Here is an 18,446-nt window from a genome sequence, read left to right on the forward strand (position 1 = left end):
CTCTCCGAGGTCGCAGATGCCAGTATATTACCACCAATGGCGGTCATCAAGGGGCAATGCGGAGGAGGGCGACTCGGCGGAGGCTGCTGCTATTGGGCTCCAGGTCCACATCTGTATTAGCAGTGCTTGTACTTGCCTGCCGGTATTGTCGTTGGTCAATACGTTCTGTCATCATTTTCTCGTTTGAGGTCCTCTTCGATGTGAACTTTGGATCTTGGATGTTGTACAGTAGAGGTTGGTTCACAGAGGGAGGAAGGAAGAAGAAGAAGAAGAAGAAGAAGAAGAAGTGATAATTAATTACCTGTCGCGCCATCCAGTAATGCGCTGCAGGCAGGCGATGCGGTGACCCTTGTAGTGATTAGTCAGCCTGGTATACTTCTTTCCTTTCCCATTGACGCAACATCCGACCTGCATGTTGACTCAAAGCTTTCTAATTTCGAGGAGTCGCAACGCAGCCCACTGACGACCATATTGCATGCCTTCAGGTGCTAAGCTCCTGGCAATACGATCATGCTACAGCAGACACGAGACGATGAGATGAGGGCCGACTCCATCAAGCCTTACAAGAGGTCAGAATGGATTTCTCGGTGAAGACCAAGAAGATTCCTCGAATGAAACAGGACAGGATAGTCTTGCATTTCGTAAGATCTACGAAGCCCATTCCAACCAGTGCGAAAACAAGACAAAAACTCATACTGCTCTCTCCCTCGCTCTATCTTCCCTTTTCAGGACTATGACTGCTTCTACGCACAAGTGGTCGAGAACTCGCAGCCCGCCTTGAGATCTCTGCCCCTGGGTATCAAGCAGAAGAGCATCCTGGCCACATGCAACTACGTCGCCCGCAACCGGGGGGTTCGAAAGCTACAGGCAATCTCAGAGGCCAAGAAGATCTGCCCGGATCTAGTCCTGGCGGACGGCGAGGACCTGTCTGCCTTTCGTGACGTGTCCAAAAGGCTATACGGCCTGCTAAGATCGTACTCGTGGAACAAGAAGGTTGAGCGTCTAGGCCTGGACGAGATCTTTCTCGATGTCACTGACATCATCGCCTACAATGTTGGTCTCCTCAACGCTAACGCACTCTCGGAGTCCTTCTTTTGTCTTGCCCCAGATGACCCGGAGAAGGGTTTCCCCTTCGATGCCTCAGCCTTTGCTGGATGCGTTGTTGAGGGAACCAGTGACAAGCAGGGCAGCTACGAGAACCCGCTGTTTGTAAGGCTTGTCCTTGCCTCCCACCTCGCAAGATACCTTCGTCTCAAGATTGAGGAGGAGGGTTACACTTCGGCCTGCGGCATCTCAACCAACAAGCTCTTGAGCAAACTCGCCGGCAGCGTTCACAAGCCGAGGAACCAGACGACCCTGCTGTCATTTGACCAAAAAGACGTTCTGGAATTTGTGGACCCTCATGGACTCCGTAAGGTTCCTGGGATAGGGGGCAAGATTACGCACGCGCTGGAGAGCTTCTTCTTGGGCAGGGATGCAGGCACAGCGAGTTACACCGAAGGGTCCGCCGTGACCGTTGGTGAGCTCCGAGGCCACCCTGATGTCTCTCCGCAGATGCTGGAAAGGTTGCTCGGAAGCCGCCCAGGATCGGAGAGGGGTATCGGGGAAAAGGTGTGGGCACTCGTTCATGGAATTGACGAGACCGAGGTGAAAGCCGCGTACAATGTGCCCACACAGATCTCGATCGAGGACACGTACCCTGGACTGACTGGTGGCCTGAACACGGCTGCAGAGGTCGAGCGGGAGATGCTGAAGCTTTCTGCGTCTTTGCTACGCCGGATGTATGTTGATCTCACCGAGGACGAGGAAGCAGACGAGAAAACACCTTGGTCACCGACTCGGACCCGAAGGAAATGGCTGGCGCATCCCAAGACGCTTCGGCTGTCCACCCGCCCCAAGACGTCACACAATGATGATAAACCTTACAATTGGGGTCGGTCGAGTCGCAGCCAGCCGCTTCCGACCTTTCTCTTTACCGGCTCATCAGATACTCTGGATGACGAGGCCATCGTTGCGAAGCTTGTCAGGGAGGCGCTTCTGCCGATGTTCTCTGCGCTGAACCCGGCCAAAGACGGTTGGAACATCGGCATGATCAACATCTGTGTGGCGAACATGGTTCCTACGGCCGCCGAACCAGGTGCATCGGGGAGCGGGCGAGATATATCGCAGATGTTCCGGAGGCAGGAGGATGTACTGCGAGACTTTAGGGTGCGTGATGATGATGATGATGAAGACCAAGAGCAAGAAGAAGAGGAGGAGAGCGCCAAGCTCGTTATTTCAAAGGGTACGAGCCAGCGCGGCCTTGACATCTCTGTCCCATTAGCAGATTCGGCCAACGACATGGGCGCATACGACGTCGATACGGCGGAGGGGGAGACGGGAGTTTGGCATGAATTGGATGGAAATCAGGCTTGTCCACAATGCGGCCACTTTATTCCTCCTTTCGCCCTGGCTGCCCACGAGCGATATCATGATCTTGGAGATGGTTGATGTGACCTGGCGAGCTGTCATGAAATGCAATGAGTAGACCAAACAAAGAAAGAAAAAAAATAATTAAGAAGTCAAAACCCATGTCTGGACCATTGTAAGAAATTTGGAAGGCTATTACTTCAAAGACTCAAACCTTTCTAAAGGTCCGAAAAATAATTGCCAGAGTGTTTACCTATGCGAGGATCATCTTCTCTTACTATGCTTGTTTTGCAAAGGATAATTACAGGGATTACTCTAGGGTCAGTGGGAGGGAGCTTTATCGATAAGTTACGTACCTCAAGTACTCGAGTAGTGAGATGATGGCATCCCAGCTTGATGACATGCACAAAGTACCCATCCACCCACTCTTCCTCTCAATCACAAGCCAAACCATGCCTTTCGTTCTTTCAAAAGCCACAAAACAGTCAAGATGAGCCACCAACGATACCCTTCCCACGATCCCCTCAAGGAGCCACACTCCATCTCCCTCAAGGTCCTCAGGCAAGTGAACCATCGTCTTTCTCTCTCCCGCCATACCTTCACCACCATTATTACTATCACCAGTCTTGACTGACATTCTTCTATGCTCCAACAGGCTCTCCCGACCCTCCTTGGTAACCCAGCACCCTCTTCCCCCGACAGCCAAGCCCTCAAACCAAGCCTACCACCACCAATCACCACCAAACCCCGTCCCGGCCTCCCTCGCCTACACCACCAAGACCACCACCCACCAACCCGACACAAACCCCACCCCCTTCCTCCTCAGCCCCGTCCTCAACCTGCCCCCATCCTTCGGCTCCGCCTACGTAGGCGAGACCTTCTCCTGCACGCTATGCGCCAACCACGAGACAGACCCCGACGCCCTCCCCCCATCCTCCTCCGCCCCAGCGAGCAGGAAATCCATCCGCGACGTCCGCATCGAGGCCGAGATGAAGACCCCATCCTCCTCCTCCGGCGGCGCCGGCATCAAACTCCCCCTCTTCCCTCCTCCTTCGTCTTCTTCCGCCGGTGCTCACGAGAGCGAGGGAGCAGGCACAGACCTCGACCCCGGCCGCACCCTCCAGCGCATCGTCCACTTCGACCTCAAGGACGAAGGCAACCACGTCCTGGGCGTGACGGTGTCCTACTACGAGGCCACCGAGACCTCGGGCCGCACGAGGACGTTTCGGAAGCTGTACCAGTTCGTCTGCAAGCCCAGCCTGATTGTGCGGACCAAGGCCGGCCCGCTGCCTGCGCTGCGGCAGCAGCAGCCGACACCCCCACCAGACAATGACGACAATGAAGACGAAGAAGAAGAAGAAAAAAAGAAGGAGGCTGCTGTGGCGGCGGCGGCGGCGGCGGCAGCAGTAGCGAGCCGGAGGCGGTGGGTCCTCGAGGCCCAGCTCGAGAACTGCTCCGAGGACACCATGCAGCTGGAGCGCGTGGTCCTGGAGCTCGAACCGGGCCTGCGCTACCGCGACTGCAACTGGGAGGCGAGTGGGGCCCCCAAGCCCGTGCTGCACCCTTCCGAGGTGGAGCAGGTGTGTTTTGTGATCGAGGAGGAGGACGAGGAGGACGAGGAGGCGGCGGCGGCCGCCGGCGATGATGACAAGAAGGAGGGGGGACGTCAAGCGGTGCGGGAGGAGGAAGGGCGGATCTTGTTTGGGACGTTGGGAATCGGATGGCGGGGGGAGATGGGGAGTCGAGGCTGGCTTGCGACGGGCAAGTTGGGCACCAGACATCTTTGAGGGGGTGCGGTATGCTTGCTTGCTCACGCAATCAGTCTGGGCATGGTGGAACGGGTTTGTGTCAGGCTGGCAAGTGCCCCCCATACTGAACAATGTATGCTGGAGCAGGGCATGTACAACCAGTCAAGCATCACCCGACGTAATGCTACTTTATCAGCTGCGGCAATATTCGTAATGATGGTGATGATGCAAAGTCTTTTTGTATCTAATCACTTTTCATCGCTAGACTTGAATGACTAGTCCTCTCGTCTCTTGATAAGTGATTCTTAACCAACAACAGTAGTCGCAAAAGGGGGGAAGGGGTCCCTTCGCTGTTGTGCCATGGGCTGCCTTTACATATTGACCTACTTATACATGACTCTCCATAGATGACAAAATGCCTTGCCAAGAAAAAAAAGTCTAGCCTGACGCTGATGATCCAAATGTCCTCTTCTCTCCTCACCACACACATACAGCTTGAACTTGGCCGGCTGGTGATGATACAATTTGAGCCTTCTGCTAGGCCTTTTTGTTGAATCTGAAACGTCTCTTTCTCTTTCTCGCTCTCCTCCGCTACCCTCGAAACCGGCCATCTGCGCAAAACACCTCGATAGGGTGCCACTGTCTTGCTGTACCATAGCAGACTGCAACAATCAATGCATCAATCGCGACACACGTGGAGGAGGGTCGCCTCATGTTCAGTAGCCAAGGTCTCGTCACATGACCCGCTCCCTCGACTACTATGGCGTTCCGACTGAGCTTCCCACCTGCTTTCTCAAGAAGCCCTTGCCCCTCTGCTCTGGTCTAGGCGCACCTTGGATGGAACGTGGCTCCTTGATCAAAGAAGGATCCAGTCTCGCGGGAATTCTCGAGATGATAGCATGATAGTCCCCTGGAAACTTGGACGTCGGCACCGGAACAGAGGCCGTCCTCCAGATATGGTCATTCGTGTCACCCAGAAACCCGTTCATCTTGGGCTGCTTGGAGGGCGCATTGAATCCGGTTGATGCTCCATGACTTGCTCGAAGCGTCGACAGCCGAGAGAATCCAGCCGACAGACCGGGCCGTCCTCGGGCCTTCTTGGCTACCAGGATTTCGTCGAACAAACGGATATCTGGGTGGCTGACAGAGTTACGTTCCCTCTCATGTATGAATTCGTTGAAAGCTATCATCACATTAGTCAGGACTGCTGTTTCAAAAGCCCCCCCAGAAAAAGTTTGTAGAGCGGGGCTCTTTTCTTACCTTGCGTCTCCCTCATCATGCCGGCGTACTCCTGTTGGTCGTACGGCAAGCTCTTGATAAATCCACTCATGTCGAACGCATAGAGTTGGCCATTCTCCTTCTGCAGCTTGGAGGGCCGACCGAGATATTTGCGATAGGTAAACAGCAAGCTGGCGAGGCAGCGAACAAACGCAGCTCGGACCCTGTCGGGATGAAACGCAACAGGACAGACAAGACAAACAAAGCCCAAGCAGCGGTTGTGGGCCAGCGTGCCACAGCCGCGGCACCTGAACAGCCCATCTCCCTCGGACCGCTCGTCGCAGATCCCGCACAAGGAGTCGCGCTCGGAGGGGTTCCACTCCATGCAGTGGCCCTCCACCCAGACCGTTGTGTCTGTGTTCTCCACAGGCTGGACGAGCATGTTCGGCATCACAGTCGAGGCCGCGATCGTCGACTGCGCGTAGGATGACGGGGCATACCCAGCATTGTACGAGGACGAAGAGTCGCCAGAGACAGACGAGATGGACAGGTTGGCCGTGTGCCCGTTAAGGTACGGCAGGCTGGGTCTGTGGACGGGTGGGTGTTGCTCCACTCCAAACGAGGAGCTGCGTCGCGGTTTGTTCTCGAAATGGCCAGAGCGCTTCTCCCGAAGCGTATTCGCCCCAGCAAACCCAGAGTCTGTCCTGGAGACCGGTGTGGTCGGCATAGGCGGGAAATTCATCGAGATGGGCGAGACCGAAGACTGCGGACTGGTCTTACCGGACCGCGCCGTGGTTGGCCTCCCCTGGAGATCGGGCCTGGCGTGCGAGAACGCATTGAAGATTGGCTTCCGTATGCTTTCGGGCTGGAGCGGCTCGCCAAAGGTGGACGAATTCTGTGAGACCCATTTACCCAGAGTGCTAGGCACGGGCCTTGAGGTGAAGAGCGCCTCGTGCTCGGCCGAGAACGAGTCGTAGGGGAAGGCCTCGATGGCATATGGAGGCGCACCGGTAGCGACTCCGAACCTCAGCTGGTGCGGCGCAGCAATCTGCAGCAGGGAGAGCAGCTTCCGACGGTGCTGTCGAGGAAGTCGAATCGGCTGCGAGGTGGCGTCGATTGTGTCCCTGTCGAGGTCGACCAGCACGTAGTCGTCCTCAGGAAGCTCGACGTCGTCGTATCGCCTCTCGATGCCGACTATGTAAGGGCATGGGGCATCGAGCGCGGAGAGCAGCCTTGCGGGCAGTACCGGGATGAACACGCTTGCCCATTTCAGTGGGTACATGAGGTTGACAAGGGCGTGACAGGCAAGGTGCAGCATGGCGGTGTAGGAGGAGACGAAGATGATGCGCGATTCCGACATGGCATATTCAAACAGGGCGAGGACGTTCTCCAGAGAGAGACACCTGAACAGGGCGTAGATGTCGATGTTCCGCGACCCGGGCAGCTCATTGATGGCCTCCTTGCGGGAGTAGAGGCGGAGTTCCCTCAAGCCCAGCTCTACCTGTGTCTTGGAGCTTAGGGGGCTCAGGGCCTCCATGCAAAGGTTGACGACGTACCGCTCCAGGGGCTGCCAGCGGCCCACCTTTGGCGAGCTCGGCGGGACTCTCAGAATCGCGCCGTCGCTCATGGGCACAAGAACAGCCCGGAGCCATTCCTTCCAGAAGGATATCTTGCTTTCGTCACGGCCCAGGATACCATATGCGCGGGGGGTCCACAAGCCGGTCTCGCCCGCTGTCAAGCCGTCGATCTTGGAGGCTGCTCCGTGTCTCAGCGGTCGTAACATGTCTGTCATGAGACTGATCTTCTCCTCCACTGTGCTGATCTGGTCGTCGAGAGCGTCTCTAGCGGGAGAGCCAGAGGGGATGGTGGGGAGTTTGGCCAAGAGTTGGGACAGGTTTGCCCTCTCGGCCGCAAGACGGGCGCCGAGGCTGGCCGCGAGCTCTCTCTCCTCGTCAGACATGTGCCTCTGCCGCCATGCCTCACACTTCTTCTCGACCTGATCCGCAACGTCGACACTGAGCGGCGTCCATATAATCACGGTGATGCCGTAGATCTTGGAGTTGTCGTCGCTGGTCATGGTGAAGCCATGCCAGGTAGGCCGAGGTCGGTCGTCGGACGAGACGATCTGTATGTCGTTGGGAAAGGCGAACATGGGCACATAGTCCGGGAACTTGCCTCTCCGTGCTACTTCGTCAGGGACATTCTTGGGGTACCTGTCTAATAATTTGGGTTCGAACCGTCTCTTGAGGGGGTGCATGTTTGGATCTAGGTTGAGGGGTTCTGGTGGGGGAATGACGGAATTATAGTTGCTCAGACGCTTCGTGGTCCGGACAGAAGCTGTAGCAGACGGTGTGAGTGAGTGATTGAACCACATGGTTTTCCTAATCAATGTACCACGCATGTCCAAGGGGCGGTGGTGAAAAGGGGGGGGGGGGGCGGGGGTAAAAGACGTACCTGGTCTCTGCCTCACTGTTGTAGTCTGCCTCTTAACGCTGTTCATGTCTCTGAAGCTGATCTTCCGCCGGATGCTACCCTTAATACTCCGCAAGGGGCTCATCCTGCCGCTGGCCTCGCCCTCCTCGGCCTTGATTCTCTCCGTCCGAGGGTTGACCATGGGAGCGCGCGGCTGCAACTTGGCCCCAGCGCTGAAACTCAGGTCATCCAGGAAGTTCTCACGCTCGGCCGCGAACTTCAGCAAGGCCTCGTCGAAGTCGAAGTCGGGCAGGCCCGTGAATCCTACCCCAGTACCGGACCCTGGGGCCGGCGGGATGGTGGGCGTGTCGATGGCCGGGGCATCGGTGGTCGTGGGTGTGCTGTCGTCGGCGCCGTTGGTGCCGTTCGCGTCGCTGCTGGTGCCATTGGTGCCATTGTTGACCTGGGCGACCGGCCTGATGGTGGCGCTGCTCCTGTTGCTCCTGGTGTTCCCGTCGTCCTCTTCGCCTACTGGCTGTATCGAGAAACGCACGTCGCTGAAGGCCTTGGAGAGGCGATTTAAGGAGCCCCGACGCGAGTGACGGGCGGTGTTGTTCTTGGGAGGCGAGCCAGGAGGGGATTCGGGCCCTTCATGGTCCTCCTTGATGGTGTCGTCCAGCTGGAGGGTGCTGAGGGGCCGCGAGTCGACGGGTTCGTTATCATAGTATTCGATTTCTTCTATGCCGGCGATCCAGAAATAGTCGGCAAGCGGGTGTGAGGGACCATCCATGACACCGGTCTTGTCTTGTCTGGCGCACGCAGTATTCCAAAGTCGGACTGCCTCATGGGGGCATTGGCTGTCCCGAAAATGCTTTTATTATGCTGAGAGCCCAGGCTTGTGGGAGCACATGGGAAAGAAGGGGCGAGGAGGAGCGCGTGCTAAACCTCCCTCGAACACCCACAGCAGACTGCTGGTGACCTCTCGCAACTTGGCCGTTCGAAAGCTAGGTAGGTTGGGGATATAGCTGCGGTTTTCGATCTCGCGCGCTGAAGGGACCTTTGACCTTCTTTCCTCTTGTCAGGTTCGAGAATTGTTTCCAGATAAGGGGGATGGGTTCGGCCAGGACAATCACAGGAGTTGGGATAGGATATGTACCTGCGTGTCTATAAATGCTCGGACAGGTTGGTCGAGAGGAGGAGGAGGAGGAGGAGGAGGAGAAGTGGGAGCAGAGGCAAAGAGTCGTCCAGTCCCGCGTCCCTTGTTGCTCTGCAGAACCGGAGTGAGTATGGAGATAAGGGACAGGAATGTAGCAAGCTAAGAGCTGTGCGAATCGTATGATGAGGCCAGGCACGAAAGATAATAGTCCACTAGCTGCGGCCTTGAACTTGAAGAGAGGAAGAGAGAGGACCAAAAGGAGCTGACTGCAACTACAAACTGCGCCGGAGGGAGGGAAAGGGGAAACTAGGGCAGGGCAGCAGAATAGTCTGGTGGTGGAGAGAGTTCGGCAGCTCCAACGGTGGTGGGTGAAGGAGGGAGTGCGTCGGGTTGGGAGGAATTTGACCGGCGCGTAGTTCCCGCGTGGCTTGGGACGGACGACGGTGGATGATCTTGGTGGGCTCTCTCTTTCGGTAGCTCTTCCACCACAAGGGTCGCCGGCAACGGTGAAGGGGGGTGGGATGGATTGGGGATTTGGGGGATGACAGAGGCGGCATAGCACTGCATAGCGTGTGTACTACAGCACTAAAGTCTTGCCTATGAACTATGTACTACGTACTATACACTGCAGATAATATAGTGAGCATCCCACCAATTCGTTCAGAGTTTCCTTCTGTCTGGGAACCGTTGCCCCCCCCCTTGCCCAGGTCCTTGTCCCTGTCCCAGGTCCCTGAAAGAGCCACAGACAATCAGTGGATGCTACCCCTGTGGAGTACGCCCCAACCCAGTCAGGGCAGCCATGGCCAGGGTCTCCGCCGCCTGGACAATGCGCCTTGAGAGGTTCGTATCGGTTACATAGCACCTCCAGAACCCCACCGTACGGAGTCGTACCACCGCAGTAGTGCAGCAGCGAAGGTTGCGTAGCCATTCTTTTCTGGCCAGTACTTCTTTTTCATTCCTTTTTCATTCTTCCTTCCCGTTGGCAAGGACGCGTCCAGACGCCTGATCTACCAATTGGACCACAACAGGAAGCTCATCCTTCCCCGTATTTTTTTTCTCTTTCACTCTCTTTCTTCTTCTCCCCCTCCCCCTCTCCCTCTTTCCCAGCCGAAGCAACCTCTCCGGGGGGTGCCAAGCCCAAGATAAAAGAGAGATGGCCAATTGGGACGGCTACTTTGGGGCACATTTCTACAGTGCACAGTCGCAGTACTGCTACACAAAAGAGGTTGCTTGGGGATGGGGGTGCAGGGTACGTACGTCCCACGACCCCTTCGACCCAGTCGGCCATCTCAGGGGCGTCAGGCCTAGGCGTCAGGGGGTAAGCCTGCATCTCGATCCCGTCTTCCTCCTGTTCTTTTTGCGGCCTAGAGAGATACACGCCGATGAAAACTTCCCGCACGGCGTGTGTAAGATATGTGACCCGTCGTCTGCTGCTGCTGCTCCTCCTCCTGCTGCTCCTCCTGACACATCCACAACAAACACGAGCCCGTCTGCTGCAGAGTTATCTCGAGTGTATATGATGGACAAGCTAAGAAGACATTTGGGAAGGTTACACGAGATCTTCGACCTGTTAGGGCAACGATCTGCACGCCAGGAGAAGGGTCTCCTTCACTCACTTTAATATATAATCATCAGATAGTTAGAAAACCTTGCCTTGCCAGCCTACCCTGCCCTTGCCCTGCAGAGCCTTGCAATGCAGCCAATGCAGCTCACCACAAAAAGAGGTACAGGATCGTCCGAAGCCGACCACCCATCTTGGCCTCGATTTCCCGACCACCCCTGGTTAGGAGATCGTAACACCGACGCATCTTTAATCCTTTGTGTGTTAGTACAAAGCTTACTGAGCTTGCATGGGGAAGCATTCTAAATACGTGCAAACGAGCCTCACGCGTCTCTCGTACTCTTTTATCGCTCACATACATGCACACTTTTGTCTGCCTTTTATCTTTTTCCTTTTCTCACCACTCCTGAAAAATACCAACAAAAACGGTTGCTTGTTATTATTCCCGGAAACGGTAACGCGTCGGCCTGCGGGTTGACGAGCACGCCAGCACTATCCGGGATAGCAGCACGCCTTTTTTTTTTCTGTCTTTCTCTCTTCTCCTCGCCCCTCTCTCTTTCTCGATCCCACCCCGATCTAGTCCATCAAGGATTCCATCCTCCGTGCCCGTGTTCCCCCTCGTATGTACATAATGCTATGTAGGGGGTTGAGCCACCAACCTAAACAGGAAAATGGCTTGTTGGGTAGCAAGGTAGTAAGGATGGGTTTTCCTTTTTCACAAGGTCGCGGTGCGTAGCACTAAGGCCTCAACGCGCCACGCCCATGTTTTTCTTCTTCTTCCCCTCCATACCAAACACAACAATTAATATTGGCTGCATCAACAACCAATTGGTTGAGTTGCACAAGGGGGGGGGAGATTAATTGGAGGGGGGTGATCTAAGTGGCGTTAAGTGGCGTCGACGAGGAACGGGACGGATGTGGACGGTCTGGCCATGAATGTCTGGCTTGTGACTGTCGTAAGTATTATGGTTGGGCCTGACGGACGGGCCACATGGCAGCCAGGCCAGGCCAGGCCGTCTTTGTTTTTTTCCCCCTTCGATTCATATGCACGCAATCCGCCTTCAACCTCCGATTCCGTCGTGTGTGGTAGTACCACAGGAGGAGGAGGATTAGTAGTAGTAGTACCATGTACTTGGTACATACTTGGTAGTAACACAAGTAGCAGCACTGACTTACTGTGAAGTATAGGGTATTACAATGTCCGTAAAGGAAAAGTAAAGAAGGGGGGAAAAAAAAAGGAAAACAGAATGAGGACAAAGAAGGCAAAGAAAATGAAGCAAAAATAAAGGAAAATGTGAGGGCAAGGTTTCTAAGCTCCCACGTATTGCTGAGTGGAATTCCCTCCCCCCTGTAAACCTGGGGCCCAAGCGGTAGTGCCAGATTCTAACCGTCAACGTTCCCGTAAGGTTCCCGCGCTAACCTCAGGGGTAACATCGCGTATGTCGTAAGAAAAGAAGAATGAAAAAGGAAAAGAAGCGTGAAAAAAGAGAACAGAAAAGGAGTCCTCTGCTGTCTTTTTGGCGAAGGAGAGGGAAGTACTTTGTACATAGTGGTCGGCGCACACCACATTACGAGACCTTCCCACCCCCCTTCTCCTCCTGTAAATGGGCATCCATAAGCCATGGCGCTTTGTGGCCCAAAGGTCCAGACCCTCGCAGGGTATTAAATAGGCTGACGGAAAGAAGAGGCGGTGGTAATGATTAGTGGTTAGCAAGTATTATGGTAGCAATGTTGCTATTTCTGCTCCCCTGCCCGCCCTAGGTCATTCTATTTCCCCGTCCAACTGCCGCTTCCCAATTCAGCCAACTTGCAATATACAGTACAACACAAGCCACACCTATCATAATTGCTACGTATTAAGGTCGTATTTCCTTTTTCCTCCTGAGTCCCCCAGAATACACTGTCAACACACATTCCATTAAAAGAGAGAGAGAGAGAATGAAAGAAACAAAGGTGAAACGGGAAAAAATAAAGACAAATACCATCTCCGTCCTGTGGAGACTCACCAACCAACCAGTCCAGGCCAGCCCTTCCAATCGCAATATTTACCGTTTTCTTTTCTTCTTCCCTTTTCTCTCTTTTTTCATTGGGCCAAAATGGCCAGCCAGCCAGCCACTTCCTCTGGCCGGTCCCTTGAATAAGCAAACCTTGTTGCAGGACACCAAGATGGACCCCATCATATAGTGTGCGGCTCCAGCCAGCGAGTAAGTGATCTCGCGAATCTGATCGAACCTTGCCTGCAGACGAGAAAGGAAGGGAGAGAAGAAGAAGAAAAGCAAAAGAAGGCTGCTTCCGTGAGCACGGCCGTCAGCGACAAGGTGTCCTTCTTCCAGGGATGGTCGGATGGACGGAAGGGCTGAGGAGGAAATTCGTCATGAGCACAGCCATCTCGTATGCACTCATGTATGGAGTAAAGACCCCCCCCCCCCTTTTTTTTTTTTCAACAAAAAAACAAAAAAAAACAAAGAAATAACCACAGCCGTCAAGGGGAAGCTACGGTAAACTTCCCCGTCCCATCAAAGCCTCGAGACAAGCGTCAGACAAGGCGAGCTGCATTCCCCCGAAGTTGCATGCAGGAAGAAGGGGCCAAGGGGGGAAGGGAATTAAAAAGAAGGCTCCCGCCGGCAACACATCCGGTTTGCTTTTTTCCCCGATGGGTACAAGAAACAATAAACAACAGCAAGACTAACAACAACAAGCTTCTTGTTGTCTATGTGGGACTGTTTCAGCTGCAGGTGAGCTGCCGGGTCGCGTGTGACAAGACTAGTGATTGCTGGTTGGGCATCAGTACCAACCTACTTCCAGCAGAAGAGAGGTTGATACAAGCAGAAAATCAAAAAGTAAAGGAAGGAAGAAATAAAGTGTGGCATGCCGACATAGGCGGGAAATTGTGCCTAATGGGCCGAGGTTGAGTAGTACAACAGCCACATCCTGCCACAGTTCTGCATATGTGAGGGGGAAATATTAATGATCAAAATCAACAGAGGAGCACAAGAAAAAGGAAAAGGATAAGAATGAAACTGGACAAAGGAATATCTCGATTGGTCCGATGGGCACACACACACACACAACACACACACAACTGTCTGCTGACCGCATTCACGCCCCGGCGGGGTGGCTCTGCTACTCGGCACGCAGGACAGACAGGCATGCCACATGGATGCTGACGCGATCATCATCAGCATCATCATCTACATAATCATTATCCCATGTCCATGTCTGTTCTGAACATCTCAATGTTACACCCGAGCAATTAATTTTCCCCCAATCTTGCCACGCCACCTGCGCGCCATTCATCAACCCCTCTTCCCCCCCACCCAAGAGCATACCGCGACATGGGCGGACGGAATACTACCTCTCAGTACTTTGTGTGCCCTGTGTTACCCTCTTCCCCTCCATATACTGGGGCTGACGGCTGATTTTTGTGTAACGGTGAGAAAGAAAAAAAGAGAAAAAAAGAAAGCAAGAAAAGACAAAGAAGAATCAAGAGGTTGGGATTGCGGCTCGGCTGGGACTGAAGCCTGAACCTGGTATATCATGTAGCATGTGCTTATGAAATCACCGTCAGGCCGGGCGCTGACAGGTAAAGCTGTGTAATAATAATATCAAAATCGATTCTATGTATGTGTGTGTACGTGGCGTGGCGTGGCGCCAGCCCCAGCGGAGGAGGCTGGGCCGTGTTCTAGACATGTGCGTAGATGCAAGTGTTCTTAAGCGAGGTATTAACTTTGTCCTTGCAAGGCCGCAGTACTGTTAGTATGAATGCCCAACTAGTGGTAGGCATCGCCTTGTTGTTACTGGCGCTTACACGTCGTCGGACACAATTATGCATAGGATGCAACCCCAATTGCCACGAGACCAGACCAGACCAGACCAGACCAGACCAGATAAATGTGTGCATAGGCGGACCGCCACCAGAGACTGGCGATGTACGCTCGCTTATCCAGGACAACAAGTGAATTGTGTCTCTATCTTCCATAGTAAACTCTGCCTATAGCTGTGAGCAATCATCGTCAAACCGACCAGTCCAGTCCCGTCGAAACGCAGCGTTCTGCAAAAAAGAAATGCAACGCCTTGGGTGATTGATTATTCCCTTGTCCAGCGTAACCCAGATGCACCCATGTATCCATTTCCCAACGCCTGGATGAATGCAGATAGTCGTGCCCAGCCGTTTCGTGAATCATCAATGCTATCATTAGCCCGACCGAGGACCTTTGTCTTGTGTCCGTAGAGCCCGGCTTGTAGTAGCTCTCCCATAGGTCTCGAGCTGCGCGTATTTCTCCTCGCACTATGGGCCCCCTGCCCGTCGCCCTCACACCGTCCCACCGCCGCCGGCTCCATCTCTGGGCTTCGGCTTTGGCACCTTCTCGTAGGCATTCGGGCTGGGCTTCCTCCTCTTCCCTCTGGAATCACCACCGCCTGGCGGCCTCCGACCCCTTCCATGTGACCGGCCTTCCTTGCCCACCCGATCCGCATCCACCGCCCTTCTGGAAGAGCCCTCCCCAGCGTCCGAGTCCGAATCTGAGGAAGAGGAGCTTGAAGATGAGTCCGACTCGTCGCTGGACTCGCCGGGAGCCGTAGGAGCATGGTAGATACAGCACACTGTAAGTGGGAACGATGTCAGTCAAGAAAGTCCACGCCCGAGATCTTGAAGGCAAAGAAAAGGAAAACAAAGGGCTGGATCGACCAACCTTTTGACGACTTCTTCCCCATCCCTTCATTGTCCACTACGCTCTCATCCCACTGGACCCGCGGGCCCTGGCTCCTCGGCCCCCTATCGCCGCGCAGGACCAGAATCGGCTGCGTTTGGCTCTGCGTCTCCGTTTGAGAGCCGGCGGTGGGCTGTGTAGTCCGTGTCGCCGGTCCTCCTGCGACGCCAGTTGAGGCTGGCGTTTGTGACTGCACCATCTTTATTCTGTATGTGTGTGTGTGTGTTCTGGTTGTTGAGGAGCGGTTTAATCCTTGATTGATTCTCGGAAAAGATAGAATTGATGAGACTGCTTCTCGGGTCAGAGCAAAGCTTCTTTTTGGTGTCTTGCTGGTGGTTTTCTTTGAAATTGAGGTCTGGATGTCGTCCCGTGAGGATTGAGTGACGTTGAAAAGAGTCGTGGCGAGAGACTGTTTCCCAGGAACAAAGAGAACCGTTTAGACCTGTCGTAGATGCCCAACACGAATCCGATCAAGCAGCCAAATCTCACAGGTCGAAAAGTCTCCGCGAATTGATAAGCAGAGAGAGACAGAGAGAGGCGCACGCACGCACAAATGAGCCTCACAGAAGAGAGAGGTTGCGGCGGTTTGATTCGATGTGGTGTGACGTTGGATTTCTCACCCCAGAAAAGCGGCCCAAAACAGCCGGCCGGCAGTCTGTTTTGGGCAAATGCCGGGGGAAGGCACGGCAGGGGACGTTCCCTTCCCTCCACGTTATCCCGCTTGGTGTGCTTGGCGGCAGCCGCGCTAACTGATTGGGGGTTTGTGAGGGGTTCGTAGCACCATAGGTTCTGCAGTGGCCTCCAGTTTGGGATGAACACTTTACCGAGTCAACAAGTGTCGTTGAGCATAGAGACGAACAGGTCAATCAACAAGCATGACAAGTGCTGCAGAAAGTATTCAATGACTCGCTTCGCATAGTAAATAGAGGCGGCTAGTACAGATGAATTGGCCTAAGAGATGTCTCGTATTACAGCCTCGAGAATTACATTTTGTTTTCCCTGCATGCGAGGTCATTTTAAAATAATCTCGTCCACATCTACGCCTTGCGCCGTCTTGCCTCCTTCTCCCTCTTCTTGGCACCTGTCATGCTCTTCCTGGGCCGCTTCTTGCTCGTCTGAGGCGTCTTCCGAACCTTGTTGTATATCCACGCATTCATGGGAGGTCTGGAGCCGATAAACCGGCCCTCTGGGGAGTAGACATCCACAACCGGCCAGTTTGGCTCATCAAGTTCATGGCCATAACCCTTTCCGATTTTGTCCTCCGCCTCTGGATCGGACAAGTCTAGATTTTGGAGGATCTGCTCCCCACCATCCATACTGATGCTGTGCGTCCCAGCCGGCTTTGGCTTAAACAGGTCCTTTGTCCTGACCTGCACCGTGATCTCCACCCAACCGCAGCCCTCGATGAGGAGATCGAGCGAGAGAACACGGTACGGGAGGAGGTCGACCTTGATGCCGGCCGCGTGCTTGTTCGTGATGGGTCCTGTTCGCTTCTTTGTGACGTCGTACCTGATCTCAAACGACCCGGCATGTCGGGTCTTCTCCTTTATCCCCGGCACGCCAATGTTGGCCACCTTGACCTGTCTCTCTTGGTTTTGGATTTCGATGGCCTTCTCCGTCGCCGTAAGGTGCGGCTCGATCGGGGTGAAGGCGTAGGCAAGAAAGATCAGGTCCGGCGTCCGTGGGGTGATTCTGATGAACCCACCCAGCAGCAGTGACTGCCCAGGTTTGAGAACTTGTTGCTCAGGTGTCATGCGGGCCTTCATGATTAACGACGGCCTGTGCTCCTCTCGGACGAATGTCTCGAGGCTACTGCGCTCGAGGCCAGGCAGATCAATCAGCTCGCCCTTTCCTCCACCAAACGGCACCCGGATAGGTGATGCAGTGGTTCCTGGCAAGTCAGACACGACCGGCATCTGGGGATAGTTCGTCTCTGGCTGCGGCGGCGGGAGGAGAGAGTCTTCCTCGAGGCTGTGAATATCCGACAGGACGGGATTGAGCTCATTCTCCTCCTCGTGTTCCGGAGGTGACTGGTCCCGCGCCTGGAGAGCCACCGAGATGTCATGCTTTGACTCTTCCCAGCCCATGCGCCCCTTCGGGAAGACGGCATGGAATAGCTGGCTCTTGCCAACATTGACCTTTCCGACCATCCAGCCTGCACCGCCACGCTTCCAGATGTCCTCCTTGAGCTCCTTGGTCCACCAGCTCCGCTTCGCGCTCACGCACCTTACATTTCCCAGTCTCACGTGTCTCGAGTCCCTGGGGAGCGCCTCTCGCAGGGTCTCGATGAGATACGGCATCATCCTGTCTACGGCCTCCTTCTTGGGCGCCAGCAGGTCCGACCTCGTAATGATGAAGCTCATCTCCGTCCTCTTTCCCCTGTAGAACTTGCCCCCCCTCTGCCGCCTGTTCTTGCTGCGTAAGGGCATGAGGTCGAGGAGCTGGTGCACCTTGGGGAGGAGCGACATGGGGAAGTCGGCCGCGTCTAGTACATGGTAGACATGATTATATTTGTAGGGCGACTCCTCGATGGTGTCGCGGATTGCCTCCATCGTGGGGTGGTAAATCGGCTCGCCTATGTTATTGTAGACGAGGTTGTGACAGCGATCGCAGAGAGGAGCCTGAGGCTCGGTAGAAGCAGCATCTAACGTCTCTTGCTCCATCTCCATCTCCTCCTTGATCTTCCTTGGCCTGAAAAGGTCGGGATTCACGCCAATCTCTTGCAGCTTGTCCCTGCTCAGGCTCCGCAAAGTAGCCTGAACAATCTCATCTTCCGGCCTACCACGACGTTCCTCCTTCAGCAGCCCAAGAAACACCTTGACTGCCTTGCGGTTCAGATCATAGTACCCAGGCTGGTCCGGGACCGCCGTCTGCGACAACGCGCCGCAGCCATGACATTGGACGGGGAGTTTTCGAACAGGAACCGGCTCGGCGGAAGAGGAGGAGGATACGTCTTCCTCATTCCAACGTCCCACGGCCTCTGCGTGAGACTTGCGGCTCTGGCTTAGTGGGAGTAGCGGGAGTCGACATCTCGGAGCGCTCGAAGGAGCTGCAGCTCTTTTGGGACCGCCTCGCGAGAGGGTCGAGAAAGCTCGTGCAGCGGCCGGGCACAGGTACAGCGGGAGATGCGATGCAGCAACGCTGCTGTTACTGGTACTATATTCGATGTTGAGAGCACTCCGCAGCAGTCGCGAGCATGTAATCTGTCTTGCTGTGGCCCTCATCGCGTGCCA

The 18,446-nt window shown here is 54.8% G+C and overlaps 5 protein-coding genes across 5 annotated transcripts; 2 read left to right on the forward strand and 3 right to left on the reverse strand.

Annotated features, from left to right (window-relative positions):
• Window positions 1-575: 575 nt before the first annotated feature.
• Window positions 576-2,490, forward strand: M406DRAFT_60741 (uncharacterized protein; the record flags this gene model as incomplete). The annotated part of the gene is made up of 3 exons (XM_040924700.1): window positions 576-641; window positions 730-2,208; window positions 2,326-2,490. 3 exons carry the CDS (start codon window positions 576-578, stop codon window positions 2,488-2,490), a joined length of 1,710 nt encoding a protein of 569 aa, XP_040777295.1.
• A 409-nt stretch (window positions 2,491-2,899) lies between these two features.
• Window positions 2,900-4,196, forward strand: M406DRAFT_339581 (uncharacterized protein; the record flags this gene model as incomplete). Its single annotated transcript, XM_040921460.1, has 3 exons — window positions 2,900-2,970; window positions 3,065-4,031; window positions 4,068-4,196. 3 exons carry the CDS (start codon window positions 2,900-2,902, stop codon window positions 4,194-4,196), a joined length of 1,167 nt encoding a protein of 388 aa, XP_040777296.1.
• A 179-nt stretch (window positions 4,197-4,375) lies between these two features.
• Window positions 4,376-8,577, reverse strand: M406DRAFT_346294 (uncharacterized protein; the record flags this gene model as incomplete). The annotated part of the gene is made up of 3 exons (XM_040922174.1): window positions 4,376-5,340; window positions 5,418-7,712; window positions 7,830-8,577. The coding sequence occupies 3 exons, from the start codon at window positions 8,575-8,577 to the stop codon at window positions 4,916-4,918; spliced, it is 3,468 nt and encodes a 1,155-aa protein (XP_040777297.1). The 3' UTR covers window positions 4,376-4,915.
• A 5,870-nt stretch (window positions 8,578-14,447) lies between these two features.
• Window positions 14,448-15,777, reverse strand: M406DRAFT_322333 (uncharacterized protein). The gene is made up of 2 exons (XM_040919626.1): window positions 15,196-15,777; window positions 14,448-15,106 (listed from the first exon to the last, which is right to left on the reverse strand). Exons 1-2 carry the CDS (start codon window positions 15,410-15,412, stop codon window positions 14,817-14,819), a joined length of 507 nt encoding a protein of 168 aa, XP_040777298.1. The 5' UTR covers window positions 15,413-15,777; the 3' UTR covers window positions 14,448-14,816.
• A 485-nt stretch (window positions 15,778-16,262) lies between these two features.
• Window positions 16,263-18,407, reverse strand: M406DRAFT_236635 (uncharacterized protein; the record flags this gene model as incomplete). The annotated part of the gene is made up of 1 exon (XM_040916040.1): window positions 16,263-18,407. A coding segment is annotated over one exon (2,145 nt), but the record flags the coding sequence as incomplete, so codon positions are not given.
• Window positions 18,408-18,446: the final 39 nt, after the last annotated feature.

The sequence above is a fragment of the Cryphonectria parasitica genome (genome assembly GCF_011745365.1).
Source record: "Cryphonectria parasitica EP155 unplaced genomic scaffold M406scaffold_4, whole genome shotgun sequence".
In the NCBI taxonomy this organism is placed as follows: domain Eukaryota; kingdom Fungi; phylum Ascomycota; class Sordariomycetes; order Diaporthales; family Cryphonectriaceae; genus Cryphonectria; species Cryphonectria parasitica.

What these genes read in the sequence shown, in the direction of transcription:
- M406DRAFT_322333 (XM_040919626.1), bottom strand. Translation starts at nt 15,412, where the DNA reads ATGGTGCAGTCACAAACGCCAGCCTCAACTGGCGTCGCAGGAGGACCG. An exon ending in GGGGAAGAAGTCGTCAAAAG is followed by an intron (nt 15,107 to 15,195) that starts GTTGGTCGATCC and finishes TCCCACTTACAG; the next exon opens with TGTGCTGTATCTACCATGCT.